At 29.1% G+C, this 15,088-nt stretch overlaps 3 protein-coding genes and 1 long non-coding RNA gene across 7 annotated transcripts; 3 read left to right on the top strand and 1 right to left on the bottom strand.

Moving 5' to 3' along the window:
• Positions 1-558: 558 nt before the first annotated feature.
• LOC149886443 (uncharacterized) lies at positions 559-2,396 on the bottom strand. 2 transcript variants are annotated; one of them, XR_016454365.1, is made up of 3 exons: positions 2,152-2,396; positions 1,843-1,962; positions 559-1,737 (listed from the first exon to the last, which is right to left on the bottom strand). It is a non-coding gene; the product is annotated as an uncharacterized LOC149886443 (long non-coding RNA). The 2 variants fall into 2 exon arrangements; XR_016454364.1 differs by having other exon boundaries at positions 2,161-2,396.
• A 503-nt stretch (positions 2,397-2,899) lies between these two features.
• Positions 2,900-4,245, top strand: LOC145184221 (biogenesis of lysosome-related organelles complex 1 subunit 5-like). 2 transcript variants are annotated; one of them, XM_090092286.1, is made up of 3 exons: positions 2,996-3,116; positions 3,306-3,384; positions 3,691-4,245. In XM_090092286.1, the coding sequence occupies exon 3, from the start codon at positions 3,699-3,701 to the stop codon at positions 4,122-4,124; it is 426 nt and encodes a 141-aa protein (XP_089948412.1). In that variant the 5' UTR covers positions 2,996-3,116; positions 3,306-3,384; positions 3,691-3,698; the 3' UTR covers positions 4,125-4,245. The 2 variants fall into 2 exon arrangements, with proteins under 2 accessions (XP_089948413.1, XP_089948412.1); XM_090092287.1 differs by lacking the exon at positions 3,306-3,384 and having other exon boundaries at positions 2,900-3,116.
• A 409-nt stretch (positions 4,246-4,654) lies between these two features.
• On the top strand, positions 4,655-7,440 carry LOC145184036 (uncharacterized). Its single transcript, XM_090092285.1, has 6 exons — positions 4,655-4,793; positions 4,942-4,977; positions 5,118-5,270; positions 6,581-6,802; positions 6,926-7,012; positions 7,166-7,440. Exons 1-6 carry the CDS (start codon positions 4,709-4,711, stop codon positions 7,279-7,281), a joined length of 699 nt encoding a protein of 232 aa, XP_089948411.1. The 5' UTR covers positions 4,655-4,708; the 3' UTR covers positions 7,282-7,440.
• Positions 7,441-7,771: 331 nt separating this feature from the next.
• Positions 7,772-14,647, top strand: LOC145185019 (uncharacterized). 2 transcript variants are annotated; one of them, XM_090092283.1, is made up of 11 exons: positions 7,772-7,995; positions 8,091-8,139; positions 9,364-9,505; positions 10,007-10,098; positions 10,343-10,535; positions 10,675-12,648; positions 12,907-12,997; positions 13,088-13,161; positions 13,243-13,357; positions 13,488-13,534; positions 14,383-14,647. In XM_090092283.1, the coding sequence occupies exons 1-11, from the start codon at positions 7,850-7,852 to the stop codon at positions 14,484-14,486; spliced, it is 3,027 nt and encodes a 1,008-aa protein (XP_089948409.1). In that variant the 5' UTR covers positions 7,772-7,849; the 3' UTR covers positions 14,487-14,647. The 2 variants fall into 2 exon arrangements, with proteins under 2 accessions (XP_089948409.1, XP_089948410.1); XM_090092284.1 differs by having other exon boundaries at positions 7,805-7,995; positions 10,007-10,112.
• Positions 14,648-15,088: the final 441 nt, after the last annotated feature.

The raw sequence follows: 15,088 nt of genomic DNA, 5'->3' as shown, positions 1-15,088 counted from the left end.
AGTTTTTGTTGCTGTTTTACTTCAGGTAGAATTTGTCGATTTTGCTCAGTTGATTTTAAAACAATATCTTTGAGATACACAGAACCTTTTAACTGCTTGTAAATGAGCGTTGTAATTGGCCCTGTTCATTAAGAACTGTGGTCAATTACAACACTTATTTACAAGCAGTTAAACATTATTCGGTAAGTAAAGCAATATTTGGCATAAATAAAGCATATCAAAAAGCAGATATTGGTTTGTTGAAATTCCGACTAGACAAAACAAATATTTGTTTTTCAAAAAACCGATTTTAGATTTTTTTTGAAAAACGAAATATTTCGGATTTTTGAAAAACCGACTTATTATGGTTTTTCACAAAACCGAAAAAGGTTTCAATCTGGCTTCAGTCTGTAAAACCGATTTTGGATTTTTGGCGCACCTTTTTATTTTACAGTGTATATCAATAAAATTATTGATTGAGCAAGTAATAATAAAAAAAAGTGTTGGTATGGCGTTGCTCAGAAAACCAACTTTATACTCTAACCAAAAAGCAGACTTTTTGTTTCACTTACCTTTTTTTTTATGTTGAAGCGGACCTTAAAACCATGTTCTATTTTAAAATTTGTATATAAAAAATTTGATTTTAAAAAAGTTGTATTTTTTCTAAAATTTTTAAAATGCATGGGGACCTAAAACAAACCATGCTTTCCGTGGCATCAATAGGTTTTAGAGCAAAAACAGACATCTCAGAAAATTGCACATCAAAAGTGCCTTACAAAAAAAAGACATGAGTGGATAATGGGATGTCATGAGAGAGGCACAGCAAATCTATATTTAGTGACAAAGTTTTCAATGAATGTAAATATCGCCATCATCTGAAAAGCCAATTTTTTTTCGGTTGAAATTCCCACGTAATTTAAAAAGAATCAGTGCTTGAAGAGAATAAAAAATTTGCGCGTAAGTGAAATCAAATGTTAGCGCGTAAGTGAAATCAAATGTTAGCGCGTAAGTGAAATCAAATGTTAGCGCGTAAGTGAAATCAAACGTTTGATCAATAAAATCTAAGTTACTCTATTGAGTAAATTATAATTTTCACGAAAACTCTTAGACAGAAGACACAATTACGAATAATCACGGATCCTACTCACAAACATTCCCATGCAAATATTTTGTTTATGTTTTGTTCAAAAAGTTTTGCTTTTTACTTTTTGTGCTCAAAAAAAACAAACAAACAACAAAACAACAACAAAAAATCAAACGAAAATTTGAAACACGCATGCGTTTGTTTTTGTTTGTTTTCTAACAAAAGCATTTTTTCAAAGAGAATAAAAAATGGAAAAAAGAGAATAAAAACTAGGATAATTAGTCAAGAATATCCACTGTTGAATTGACTTTAGCAATTCAGATGGCGCTCCTTCATACAAAACCGTTTGGAGATCATTCATGCTCATTTCTTTTTTTAAAAAACTCACATTACGTTGGGTCCCCCATCAGCTTACGACAGTTCAAAAATCAAAGTACACACCCTTTTGCCAGCAGATTTTCGTCAAACTCAACAAAGGTGAATGGGAGTTTTATGACGTGTTCACGAGCGATGAGTCCTGGCTATAATTTAGACAAGTTGGCCGCAAGCAATCAAATTCATTATTGGTGGGTGTCAGAGAATCCCCAAAAACAGTCATCCGTTGAGAACAATTAGAGCCTAAATGCATGACTACCTTCATGTATAAACTGACAACTCCACTTCTGATCGATTGCCTGGAAAGAGAGAAAAGAAAGTTTCTCAAACATCGAAATCTGCCTCAAGTCTTTTAGTAATGTTAAGAAGCAACAGCCAGTACCAAGCACCAAAAACATAAAAACCCTGCTTGTCAGCTACAACCTCATGTCACAAAAGTCGTCCGAGAGTACCTACACAACGACGGCATCTCTATAATCGACCATCCACCGTATTTACTGCACTTGCCTCCTTCTGATTTTTGCCTTTATAGTAAAATCAAGTAATAGCGTGTTAAAAATATAAAATTTCAAAGCCTAAAAAAGCAGATTAATTATATATTTGCCACAATACACACGGAAGAGCGCCTAAAAAGGTTTGAGAAGCATCAGGAGAGCAACTATGCGTAGATGATCAAGGCGAACTCTTTGAACATTTATTTAAATAAAAATTACCAGTCTTACTCTTTTGTTCTTTTACTTCATTATATCACTACTTCTGGATCCTCCTAAATATAAATTTTTCAACATTTTCATAAAATCACTCATTTGTTTCGTCTTCGACAAACTTGTCTTGCAATGCAGCCGTTAACTCTGAACATTATCTAAAATTTCTCAGGGTTTGGAAGCCTGTATATTATTATATGGCCTTGCATTTTCCACAATCTACAAATAATCTTGACCGTGAAAAAGAAAATTTATTAACACAATTTTGAAAGTTAAGAACAAATGACGTCGTGGTTGTTTGTTTTTTAAATTAGGTTTAAAATCAAATTGTCATTTTATGTTGAAACAACAAACATTTGGTTAAGGTTTGATTTGGTTTGGTGATGATGACGCAATCGAAGTGCCGCCTGGTACAAATTATATTGCGACTCTAAGTAAATCTCCATTAGGTGTATATTTAGTATGGAGTTCTATATAAAAGAAGCTACGAAAATTTTCAAACAAAACAGTTTTAAGTTCAAATCCATACTTGTAATCAAAATCATACTTGTCTTCAAGGATTTAAATTTGTAAAAGCTGTAAGAGTATTGAAATAGGGTGAGGTTGAGAGCTAGTATATGTTTTTAAAAGCATTTTTAACTCAATGTTTAAAATAAAACCTTTTGTTTGAATGAAAAAGCGTAACGAGTAACCTCCGGATTATTTCTACGCGAACTTTGAAAATGTCATAAAAGATGTTTTTTTTATTTTTTAAACCAGACTAGATCGAGTCTCTTGTCAACATCGACTAACAAAACGTAGGTCGAAATAATAGAAGAATATAAATGACTGCCATTTCCGTTTGCTATTCCAAACCTGATAATTAAATTTAAGTCAACAAGTAACCAGTCGGTGTTACGCGGTATCGACACATCAACTGTCTAGGATTTCTCTCCAGTTAAGTCAATCTGAAGACATATAAGTTATTACTTTCGGTAAGGTAATTTATACTAGACTGTAACATAACCTAAAGTTTATTAATTTTCTTTTTAAACAGTTTATCTGAAAAGGTACAATTTGTTTTCAAATGAAATTTGTTTTGTGATATCCTTTCGACATAATGCTTGATATAAGTGAACAGGTTTAAACACAAAGTGTACCAAATCTTGTGTGTTTAATTTAAGGTCAAGTATGGAGTTCTTAAAAAATTTCATGTTACTGATTGAGCCAGATAAGTGTTGACCTAGTTTTATTTCCCGTTAAGTAAGTCAGGATATATATATATATATATATATATATATATATATATATATATATATATATATATATATATATATATATATATATATATATATATATATGGGTTCTTATTTAAAACTAATATTTTGTTGTTTAATTATAAAATAAAATCAATTCTTATTTTTACATTGTAAATACTATTATTATTTGTTGGTATGTTTATACATTTACTTGGCAGTACTTATACTAATTATATACTTGAAAATTTATATTGAGGGGCAAAAATAAGTTTACTTTATACTTGTATAATGTTTTAGTATTAATTTACAGGTTTCAAAATGTCAAATGATATTGAAATCATTTCCAAAGATGCTTTTTCCATTTTTTCGAGGCTTTTTGATCACAGAGCAATTTTAAAATCAGAGTGTAAATTTCTGGTCACAGAGATGGAGCAAAAAAAAAACCGCCAGATGTCAAAAACATTTTTAGATATTATAATTGCAACAGAAAAGTGTACTCAGAGAGTTCCAGAGTGTGTGGAACTGCTTGAAAATCGAATAGAAGGTATACATGGCAAAGTTATGAATGCTTCATCTGATGGTGCTGATATTCTCTCTGATAAAAGTACTAAAATTGCTGAATTACAGGAAAAATACAGACGGAAACGAGAAGATGAATGGGCAGACTTTATTATTGAAATAAATAAAGCTAAAGCGGATGTTTTGCAAAAGCATGAAATTTCTATGCAGCAGTTTAAAAAATAAAAATCTATATTTTTTAGTTATGTAATAATTCAATTTAAGCTAATTTATTATGCAGCCCAATGAATACTTTATGTAATTTCTTGAAATACTTAAAATGAGACTTAAAATGAATTTGTTTACAGTTTATTTTTTATTTTATAAAATATAAAATGCATATATCTACATACATGTATTTATGTATATATATATAATATTTATAAAAATAATAACTTTAACATAACTTAGTACTGAATTATTAATGTTAATGCTCTGAAAAAATTCTCTGTGGAATTTGTTGTTAATTCTTCATAGCAGACAGTTCTTTGGTTAGGATCAAGAGATTTTTTTTTTACAGAAGAAATATTAAGTTTGATTTTGATGTTCATGTAAAAGAATTTCTGTAGGAAAATTTAGTCAACTGTCAGACCATTAAGGAATTTGGACCTTCCTCAATCTGTCAACTCTGAAAAAAAAGCTTAAATTGAAAATAATTACTATAATTCCTTATTATAGTAAAAGTATTATAGTACCTAAAAAAGTGTAAACTTCTTATTAACATGTGTATTCATATTTTTACAGTAGTCATAATTTAACTAAATTACAATATGAAGTTTCTTCATTTACTGCTTTTGATTGTTGGGATTGAAGAAGTTGCAGCAAAAAAAAAACTTCCCTCAAGCATTTCACAACGTAAGACTAAATATTTATATATATTAATTTTTTTCACTATTTATATTAGTATCTAGAAACTATAAGGAAATCTAATCAATTTTATCTTAGTTCTTGTTTTAAAAATGCTTTTTTTAAATTTTAATTGATATTAATTTTTCTTCATTAGATCTTTACTGCCTTGGTTGCATTGCTACAATTAAAGGTAAAAATAGTTTAAAATAGTTAAATTATTTTAGAAAAATTTCAAGTTTAAAAACTATGTAAAGATTTTTTCACACTTTTCAAGTAATTCTAAAATAAAAAAAAAATAAAAAAAAAATAAAATATTTCTTTTGATTTTAGAATTGGAAACTACCTTAGGGCGTCGCCACATTACAGCTGGCAATCGAGATGTTAAAGTTATGGAAGCTCTGGACAATATCTGCCAAGCCCAAAATTTTCGAGCGTATGAGTATTCTCCACCTAAAACTGTAAAAGCATGTGAGCTTTTACTGGGTAAATCCAAAAGTTTTATACATTGGAATATATTTTATATGTTATATGTTATACGTTGGAATACAAAGCTAACTTTTGTTGTGGAATAGCAACGTCACCAGTTGTCTTTTACAATTAATTAGAGCTCGCTTTCCCCACAATTTTAGTCAACATTAGCGATAACTTTGCCGGATTCATTTTTTTGCTGTATGAATATTTTACTTTATATTCATTACCCTCCATCTTTTTTTCATAATGAAAAGTTTAAATTGTGATTGTCACAGCTGAATTGCAGGACTTTGATAGTTCAGAACTTTTTTCAAGTAAGTCATAAAGTAAAAAATTTGTACAAAGACATTCTAAAATAGTTTAGTAGTTTTAACAATAAATCTATCCATGAGATAAAATTTAATGCTGGTATGATTAAGTTTGCTTATAAAAGAGAAGTGGGAATGTAAATATTAATCTCAATTTGCTTACAAAAAAACCTGGTGTTCTTTAAAATTCAAAATCAAATTTACTGGAATCATGAAGCAATAAAGAATTAAATGCTAAATAGAACATTTCTTGACCTTATATTTGTGTTAGACCATTAGGGTCATGTTTATGATATCTACACAAAATTGTAAAAAGCCTGACAATGTCACAGACTTTTATTGTGTAGTTTTTTTATCCATAAATGCAAGCATTATCTTTTTACCCACGAAACGTTGTTGAAAGCATTTACATTTACTATTTTAGTCTATAAGTTCTTATTTGTTTCTCAAGTAAAACTGTTTTATTTCGTGCCAATATTTTTTTTAATCAGCAGATTTAAGAGAGAATTTTTTTAAGCATCAGATTTAAGAGAGAAAATCTTAATTTGAAATTTAACTTGCTGTTAACTATGTTTTACTGCATTGAATATTTTTCTTTTGAAAATGTTACAATTAATATAAAGATTTAAAAATAAAATTCATTAGCAGATGTACATGTTTTAGTATCAATGCCCAGGCCCTTTTGCTTCACACATCTGCTAATTTAACTTGAATTTTTTTTAAGCTCTACTCCATCTTTTTGTATTCCATCAAAAGTTATTTTCAATAAAACTTGTGTTTACATTAAAATTCTTTGGTTTCTTACTTGGTTTTTTACCCAAGCTGGTTCACTCCAAAATTGAGCTACAAAAATTGATTCAATTATATCAAGTTTCTTTTTTGGTTCTTGTGTAATTATTCAACATAGATTTTAAGTAAAATATAGGATTTTGAATACTAAAGTTGTAGTGTTCATAGAAACAGTTTCACATCGTATCTTCCAAAGTCGTATAAAATTCTTGATTTTTTTTTTAGAGAATCACGAGGAAGATATCGAAAAAGCTTTGTCTAACAGTAAGAAAGGGGAGAGTGTAGAGAAACTTATTTGCTATGAAATTTCTGGTGCTTGTGACGGCGTAGATATAAAAGAAAAGCAGAAAAGATCTCAACTTGCTGATATTGACCTAACAGGAGATGGCAAGACTGCTAAAAGCTTCACTGTTGATCCTAACAACCCAGAAAGGTTCATTAAAACAGGTTTATAGCTTTTTTATCTTGAATTCTGTTTCTATGTTTAGTAAAGCATACAGTTTTTACACTTGCTTTTAACCAATAAAAAGCTGGGCACTGATGTTTTTCTGTCAAATGTTGCTATTCTAGATGAGAGAAAGAATGAAGGAAAAACATTGTCTAAAAATAAAAAAGGGAAAAAAAAGGCAGAAAAAGAAACCAAAAACAATAATGAAAGTAAGCTATTATCACATTGCAAATTTTGGTGAAGTGTAACAGTACCTTCCAATGCACCAATTTTAAATGAGAGAATATAAAATATAAATATAGAATATAAAAGTTATTACAATGCAGTTATTATTACAATAACGATTATTTTCTAAATTTCAGATGTTAAAAAAGGCTCTTTTGATCAGATTAATGTTGATATCAATGACCCATCATCAATTGATAAAGTAATGAAGAAAATTAAAGATGTAACTGATCAAAAGAAAACGGAATTATAATTTAAATATTTGGATACTTTTTTGACCCTACGAAAGGTTTTTTAGCATATTAGTCTTAGGAAATATATTTTTTATGCAAAATTTTAGTGCTATGTGTTAAGTTTAAAACTATGTCGTTAATAATTGTTTTAATTTTATGCTCGTGTTTATTAGGAAGATCTGCATTTCATTAAAAAAAAACTTCTTACCTTTTAAATGTAATTTTTCTTAAATATTTTTTATTGTTTAGCTGAATTTTCCATTGTATTGAGTAAGAGTAATGTATATTAGAAAAATATATTAAAAGTGCAGAGAAATAATATAAAAGTATATTAATATAAATAAACAGAAAACTGTTGAGAATTTTATGATGAAATAAATTTTACCATTATTTTGAGGTAGTTATTTCTTTGACTAAGAAAAATTTGTTGGCATTTGAGAATCACAATCTTTGTAAAATTATTTTACATGTCTATGTTAAAAAAAAAAACAGTTTTATGCTTTTTATTTTAGTTTTTAGGACTTACTGTTTTAATACATGTTTAGATAAAAAATGATATTTGATTTTGGAGTGACATGATAAGTAAAAATGGCAACTGGGATGAATGGTCTCTTAGTTTGGTGTAAGAACATCACTCAAAATTATGAAAATGCACCAGTTAGTAATATGACGACATCATGGAAAAATGGACTTGCTTTCTGCGCCATAATCCACTACTACAGGCCTGATCTCATGTATGTTTATAAGTTTTCATTTTTTTGTTCTTGGCAACAACAGTGAAGTGATGATCTTGGCTATTATAATCAGGAATTTTTTGTTCTGCATCTAGAGATTATCACAGTCTTAGTAAAGAAAATGTAGCTGAAAATAATGCATTGGTGAGCTGGTTTTATTAAAATTATTAAAAGTATATTATAAATATACATACTTTTTTAATGTATTATAAATATATTAAAAATATATATATGTGTATAATTTATCAGCTAAATATAATGCATAGCTATGATTTATTTTATTGAAAAATTCATAAATTGAAGAATAACAAAAGCTGTTGCAATTTAAAATGAACAATTTAAGTTTTTACAAACTGTAAAACTGTTTGTCAGTGTTGAAGTTTATGAATTAGACTTGAAGGTGTCATTTTGATGTAAATGATTTCATTATCTTTAAAAAAAGAATTAGACTGAACCATTTAATTTCTTTTTTATAATTTCATTTTCTAATAGATTTTATTAAGGGTTGAGTGCAAATATCATTCAGGAGCCAGTAAATGAAAAGTAGTGATGTCCTACAAATGTTTATTGTTGTTTACCGTTTTTTTTTTTTGTTTTTTTTACTATCAATCAAATTTTATATTTTCAGTAGCTTTATTGATCTCTTTTCACCAATAAAAAACTTGATTTGACTGAGTAGAATTTTTTTCTTTTAAAAAAACTGCATCAGGAATTCCAAGGTTCACTAGGAGGTTACCAGGTATTCCCAGGAGTTTTCTAAGTTTGTAAAATAAATTAAAAAATTGATCTCTACTAGTAAGAAATTATGGAAAAAGCAGCAGTTGCATAAAAAAATTGCTGCTCTTTCCAAATTATGAGACTTTAAAGTCTAAAAGTTTGAGAACTCCAATCTCCTTAAAGTACTGCCACCATTTGGAGATCTAAAATGATAGATAAGTTATGCTAAAAAAAACCTTTGATGGTTTAGTGTTAAAGTTGCTGAAAATTTTATTATATGTCTTAGAGATTCTTTGTTGCATCATCTCTAAATCATCTTTTTACATAGAGTGATTTACTCTTGCTAGAAATCATGAAAAAAATTAGTTTTATCTAATTTTTGTAGCATGTGTTCTTTTTTTTTTTTAACTTTTAATAGCAGCTCAATTACATTTTTTTTTTTAAACACCCAAAATTTCTTTCAGAATTTCTCTTTAAACATCACTACTTAGAATTTTTATAACTCAAAAATACTTTGTAAATCATTTTCAAGTTATAAAAATTATAACTAAAATGTTGAATAAGTTCCTTTATAAGCAAATTTATAGCCTACTAAAGTTGCAAAGCACAAAATGTAAATTTTAACCATTGATTAATTATCGCATTTTGCAGGCATTCCGTGTTGCTGAAGAGCAACTTGATATCCCAGCTTTATTGGATGTTGAAGACATGGTAAAAATGAGTGTCCCTGATAAATTAAGCATCATGACTTATTTATCTCAATATTATAATTACTTCAAAGATAAAACTCCAGGTATTCTTTTTTTTAAATTTCTGAACATTTTTTTTTACCTTTTAAAAATACAAGCAACTTGAGAATACCTTCTAGTGTTTCTATTTTCTCATTTTCAATCTCATCTAATGAGGGGTCTGCATTCTGGCTGAGTTTAATTGCAATTTCCAAATTCCATTAGGTTTGGATTTTTTCTATTTAATAAACCTACAAAAATTACAGATTTCAATTTTTAATTTAGATAAGAAATTTTAATTTTTAAAAAATACTTAAAATGAAATTTACAGATAAGAACTTTGTTTTAAGTATTGTTTTTTCACCAAACTTCAGTTTCTCAAAAAGCTTCTTCTAAGTTTTGATTCTGACAGAATTTGCAATGAAACATGATCGAAATTGGCCAGCATGCAGACTACTACATCTAACTATCACTTTCTCATATGATAAAATAATCTTAAGTAAAAATAGAATTAACTGTTAAAACTGTGTTTAGGTAGTGATTATTTGTATTCCTGCTTGTTCCAGGTGAAACAACTAGTCATCGTGCTTCAAGAAAGAGACCCAATGAAAGACCACATAGTTTGCTTATTGAAAAACGAAAGGTTGATGTTAAAAATGTATGTTCACAAATGTATGTTTACAAATAGAAAAACTTCACCTCTTAAGTTTATTTTTAGTGTTTTTGCAGATGATTTGCTTGTTTTAGATTAGGTGTGATCTAGCCATAATCCCAACCTGCTAACCAGATACTTGATCATTTCTAACAGCAGGTTATGATTGTAAGAACTAGGCACTTAATTGATGCTTATGATAAATTTTTTACAACCATAAAGAGCTTTGTTTTAAAATTGTTTTATTTAGACAAACACAGTTCCAAATGCTTGTTATTCCTGTGGGAAGGTTGTTTACCTCATGGAGAGAATGGTAGTTGAAGGTTTTATGTTCCATAGACTTTGTTTTAAATGCAATACTTGTGGAAATTTGTTAAAGTCAACAACTTATGAGCTGAGTGAGAATAAAAAGTTTTATTGCGATAAACATTCTTCTGATGTTGGTAGGCTCAACAAGTTCTTTGTTGTTATTTTTCAATTTTTGAATAAACTTTGAATAATTAATGTTGTCTTGTGGCTGTAATGATTAAATAGTGTAAGAATTTCGTTTGAGTAATACATTATTTTAATTTGATTTACAAGTTTCAGGAGCCCCTTTGGTAGTTGACAAACCGAATGAGATATTGAGTGAGTGTGTTCAGCAGTCTGTTGTAAAGGAAAGTACAGAAAATCTAAAAGCAACCAAGGAGCCATTAGATGCTGGACCTCTAAAAAGAAATGAAGTGTTTACACGCCGTGCTATTCGACCACAGTCAACTCCTGTTGATATTGATTGGAATCAAGCAAATGTTATTAAATCAGGAGAAAATGTTTTTCAGTCTTCAAGACCTAAGTCCTCTGCCCCTAAGGCCAAAAATTTCTTAGTCAATATCCTGAAAAAAAAAGAAAGTGAAGCGAGCAACTTTGATTTTTCAAATCCTGCATATCAACATCATTTGAATTTGTCTGCTTACATGAATAAACTAAATAAAAGTGAGCCATCTTTGGCTTGCACTGAAGAAAAAACACTTTTTTTAAAAAGATTTGAAGAGCCAACAAAGTTGCCTGTATGCATTGAAAATGTAGAAATGATATCAAATGCTAAAGAAACTTCACAATCGCAAGATAGCTTGCAAACATTTAAAGGGGAGTGTGAACAAAACACAGGTATGAGTGGCCGTAAAAAAAAGTTAGTTCTGAGAAAGAAAAAAAAACACAGTTTGAATAAGAGCGATTCTTTTGCACAGCAGAAATCATCTGCAAGGGAATCATCTGATCTTCAATTAAACACAGGATCAGCTGCACCTGGCAGCATGACCGCTTGTGAAGAACAGCCAAAGGTCAATGATTATGAAAACATAAATAATTTTGCAGGTGAATCTATTCCTCCTGAAGCTAACTATGATAATATTAATTTAGTTAAAATCATCCAACCATACCATCAATCTGTCAATAATCCATGTGACCAAAATGATGACAATTATTGTGAAGTAGAAGCACTTTCTAAAGAGATTGAGATGCATGAAGATTTCAACAGTTTGAAGGTACCAAACGAACAAACATCTGAAGATACACAAACCACTTTTAAAGATAATGCCATGAACAACAATCCGACAACTTACTCCCTTACTCAGGATATATTGACTTTGAGTACTAAAAATGAGACTGTCATTGAAGAGTTTTCAGCTAAAAGTCCAACAAAAATCAAAACAAACCCATTTGAAAGTTCTGATTCTGAAACAGAGTTGTCAAAGGGTGCACTTGATAAATCAAATCCTTTTTTATGGTCTACTGACAATTTGCAGAGTGAGAATGATTGTGTTGTTACTGTAGATAATCTAATCCCAACATCTCAAACCTCAAACCCATTTCTAAGTGATGAAGATAAAAATGATTCAAACCCATTCTTATGTAGTTCTTCTGATGAGGAGGAAACAGTGACAGTTGTAAATACAGCTGAGTTTCTTTCAGATAAAATTTCAGATGGAACATTGTACACCTCTACACCAATTTCAATTAAGAAACGGGTTGCACCAAAGCCACCTGTAAGTAATCCAAAAGTAACTGCTGTTGTCGGCATTAAAAAAAGAGAAGCTCCGAAACCACCCAACGCCACTTTTAAAAACAATATTTTAAGTAAAGATAATGAAAATGATAATTTAAAACCCATTATTGAAAGTCACAAAAGTTCATCAGTTTCATCACAAAGCATCCAGGAACTATCTGTTGAAACCATAAACCAACCTGAATATGCAACTGTTAAAAAAGTATCTCAAGCTAGTTTAGCTCACAGTAAGAATATTCTTAATCGTTCTACATCTAGCGAAGGCAACTCTGATCATTTAAATAAAAGCACAGATTCTTCAAGACAAAGTATTCGTCGAAAAGCACCAGAACGTCCTGAACTCCCACCTGCTGTTTTTGGTGACAGGGATGCAGATCATGGGAAATTATTGCCAGACAGATTGACAAAAGTTGAAAGTATTGAAACCGAGTTGAAGTACATTGAGCATCAGCAAGGAATTTTAGAAATGGAAGGAGTTGAAATGGAGAAGAAACTCAGAGAAAGCCAAGCAGGTGATTGTCAGTTTTCATTTTACTTTTGAAGATATTCAATTATGTTTACTTTTATCATATTTATATCATTTTTATTTTTGTGTCATATTTGATAAAACATTTTTTACCAGAATCATTCTCTTAATAATATATTAGTTTTCTCCAAAATCCTTATTTAAAATAAATTTATTAGTGACATTTTAAAAATACAAGCACTTATTGAAGCATGTCTTTCATTCATCAACATTGCTATTAAAAGTTTTATTGTAAAATTTTCAGGTGAACCCGAAGACAAGTATCTTATGGAATGGTTTCAACTAATAAATAATAAAAACAAATTACTCCGTAGGGAAAATGAGCTTATTTACATGTTAGTAAAATTTTGATATAAAATTTTTATACTTTGCAATTCAATAAATATAAGTTGCACCAGTATTATTGAAATTCTTTTTGTGATCAGGTTGCAGGAGATTCAACTGTTGAATAAACAAAGAGAAGCCGAATTTCAGTTAAGACAGTTGATGTCAAAACCTGGTATGAATTCTGTTTAATTAGTTATCAAATGTTGTAAATTTTTTTTTTAAGAAACTTAATTTTTGCTGGTGCTTTTTTAAGAAAGCTTCTTCAAGAGATCTGACCAGCAGCTAGAAAAGCAGTTATTAGACACGATTTTAACGTTGGTTGCCAAAAGAAGTGCAATTGTTGATAGGATGGACGAAGAGAGACTAAGGTTTTTGTGCTGTATTTGTGCTTTGTGTTTTATAAAAAACTTTTATATGCTTTATGTTTTGCTAATTTCTCATAGATTTTTTAAAAAAGAAAATAAAACTTATAATTCCAGACATTCTTTTAACTTTTAGAGAATATGAAGAAGATGCTGAAATAAGTATGATGCTGAACAGCCACGGTTTGTATGCGTTTGTTAATATGTGTGTTGTTTAATATTTTTTAAAAGTTTTAGTTATGTAAAAATAAAATGTTTTCTTATCATAACTCCCACCTGACACTGTTGTCTTTATTACTATGGTGTGCTGTTATCGTTGTGGTGTTTTTTTTTTTTTTTTTTTTTCTATGTTACCGTTGTGTTGTTATTTTTATCATCATATTTCCATTTTTCCTCATAAAGAGAAATTGATCACTATGAATTGATACAGATATTATAGAAATTACAGAAATTATAGAAATTATAGAAATTGCAGAAATAGCAGGTAAATTGATCAAAAGAAGATCAGTTAAAAATTCTAAAATTACACAGAGCTCTGGTTAACTTTTGTGTTATGTGTTAATTGTCATTTACTGTGGGTTTTTCACATTTAGAAAAATTTTTGCAACTCATCTTCGTTAAATAACCCATTTTCTTTATTCACTTTGATACGGATTTACCCCTCCATGACTAATTCAATATCTATATCATTTATAATTGTATGTCTTTAATAATATAACGTTATCATAAATGAAATAGTCTAAGTTAGCTCATACGTCTGTTTACGTAGAGTAAGTGTATCTATTTAGCTAAACATTTTACCATAACGTTTACTCAGAGTATCAGCTACCCATCTTTGCTTAACTATCTATTAGCTACCCACAACATCATCGCGTAGATGATATCGTGGGGAGGTAATAGAGTATCATTCTTTTTTCTTGCAACTGTCGAATGTTAAGTGTTTAATGGTTATTTTGTTTGTTTTGCAATTAACTTTTTTAAAAAAAGTTACTAATCAATCAAAAAATTTTTTACTTTGATGTCTCCTACAGGGTTGAATTCTCCCCCGAAAGAAAGTGTTCCACCTGAGTCAATTGCAACATCGAAGAACGAAAAGAAAAAAAAAAAGAAGTTTAAGAAGCTGAAAAAGAAGTAAATTTTTTAAAGTCCTTTCATTTCTCACTGAAGCAGCAAAAAATGATTTATTTTTTACCGTTGATTGTAAATATTTAATAGACACATGACTAATGTAATTTATTTTTTTTATAAAGTTGATTGGACTGCAATACTTGTCAGAGATAAAAAATTGTTTTCAAAGTGCTTACTTTGATATTAAAATGGCGCCGTTTAAATATTTTAAAGTAATCCTTAAGTGTTTTTAAGGCTACATACACATTAGCTGATTTTGTCTTTTTTTTTTTTTGGAAACCTTTTGAACATAAAACTCTTTAAAAAGTATGTAAATTAGTCGTTACAACTTTTTGCGACGCGATGACAATCGATGTAAATACTTTGTTTGCAATAGAAAAATAGTGAGTTTTTTATGTTCTCTAGTTTATCTATGATGTTTAAGTTGTAAGCTCCTTAAAAACACGATTGTTCAAAAACGCATGTTTTAAAAACCAACAGTTTACACAAAAACCTGACGTAAATACTGAACCATTTTAGCTTTAGTCATCTTTCTTTACAGATAGGTGATAAATTATTCAAATTTGAATTTTACGCTAGTGGGAGTTTTGGTGAGGTCATACACAAACT

The sequence above is a fragment of the Hydra viridissima genome, unplaced genomic scaffold (genome assembly GCF_058129835.1).
Source record: "Hydra viridissima isolate aposymbiotic clone 2 unplaced genomic scaffold, HvirCarnegie_v1 scaffold_7, whole genome shotgun sequence".
Lineage (NCBI taxonomy): Eukaryota > Metazoa > Cnidaria > Hydrozoa > Anthoathecata > Hydridae > Hydra > Hydra viridissima.
The sequence above is the reverse complement of the archived record's forward strand: the minus strand, read 5'-3'. Positions and strand labels throughout refer to the sequence as shown.

Coding starts and splice junctions, on each gene's coding strand:
- LOC145184036 (XM_090092285.1), top strand. CDS start 4,709: ATGAAGTTTCTTCATTTACTGCTTTTGATTGTTGGGATTGAAGAAGTT. Junction 4,978..5,117: donor TTGCATTGCTACAATTAAAG/GTAAAAATAGTT, acceptor TTTTGATTTTAG/AATTGGAAACTACCTTAGGG. Junction 6,803..6,925: donor AGAAAGGTTCATTAAAACAG/GTTTATAGCTTT, acceptor TTGCTATTCTAG/ATGAGAGAAAGAATGAAGGA.
- LOC145184221 (XM_090092287.1), top strand. CDS start 3,699: ATGTCAAATGATATTGAAATCATTTCCAAAGATGCTTTTTCCATTTTT.
- LOC145185019 (XM_090092283.1), top strand. CDS start 7,850: ATGGCAACTGGGATGAATGGTCTCTTAGTTTGGTGTAAGAACATCACT. Junction 7,996..8,090: donor TACTACAGGCCTGATCTCAT/GTATGTTTATAA, acceptor TTCTGCATCTAG/AGATTATCACAGTCTTAGTA. Junction 12,998..13,087: donor GAAAATGAGCTTATTTACAT/GTTAGTAAAATT, acceptor TTTTGTGATCAG/GTTGCAGGAGATTCAACTGT.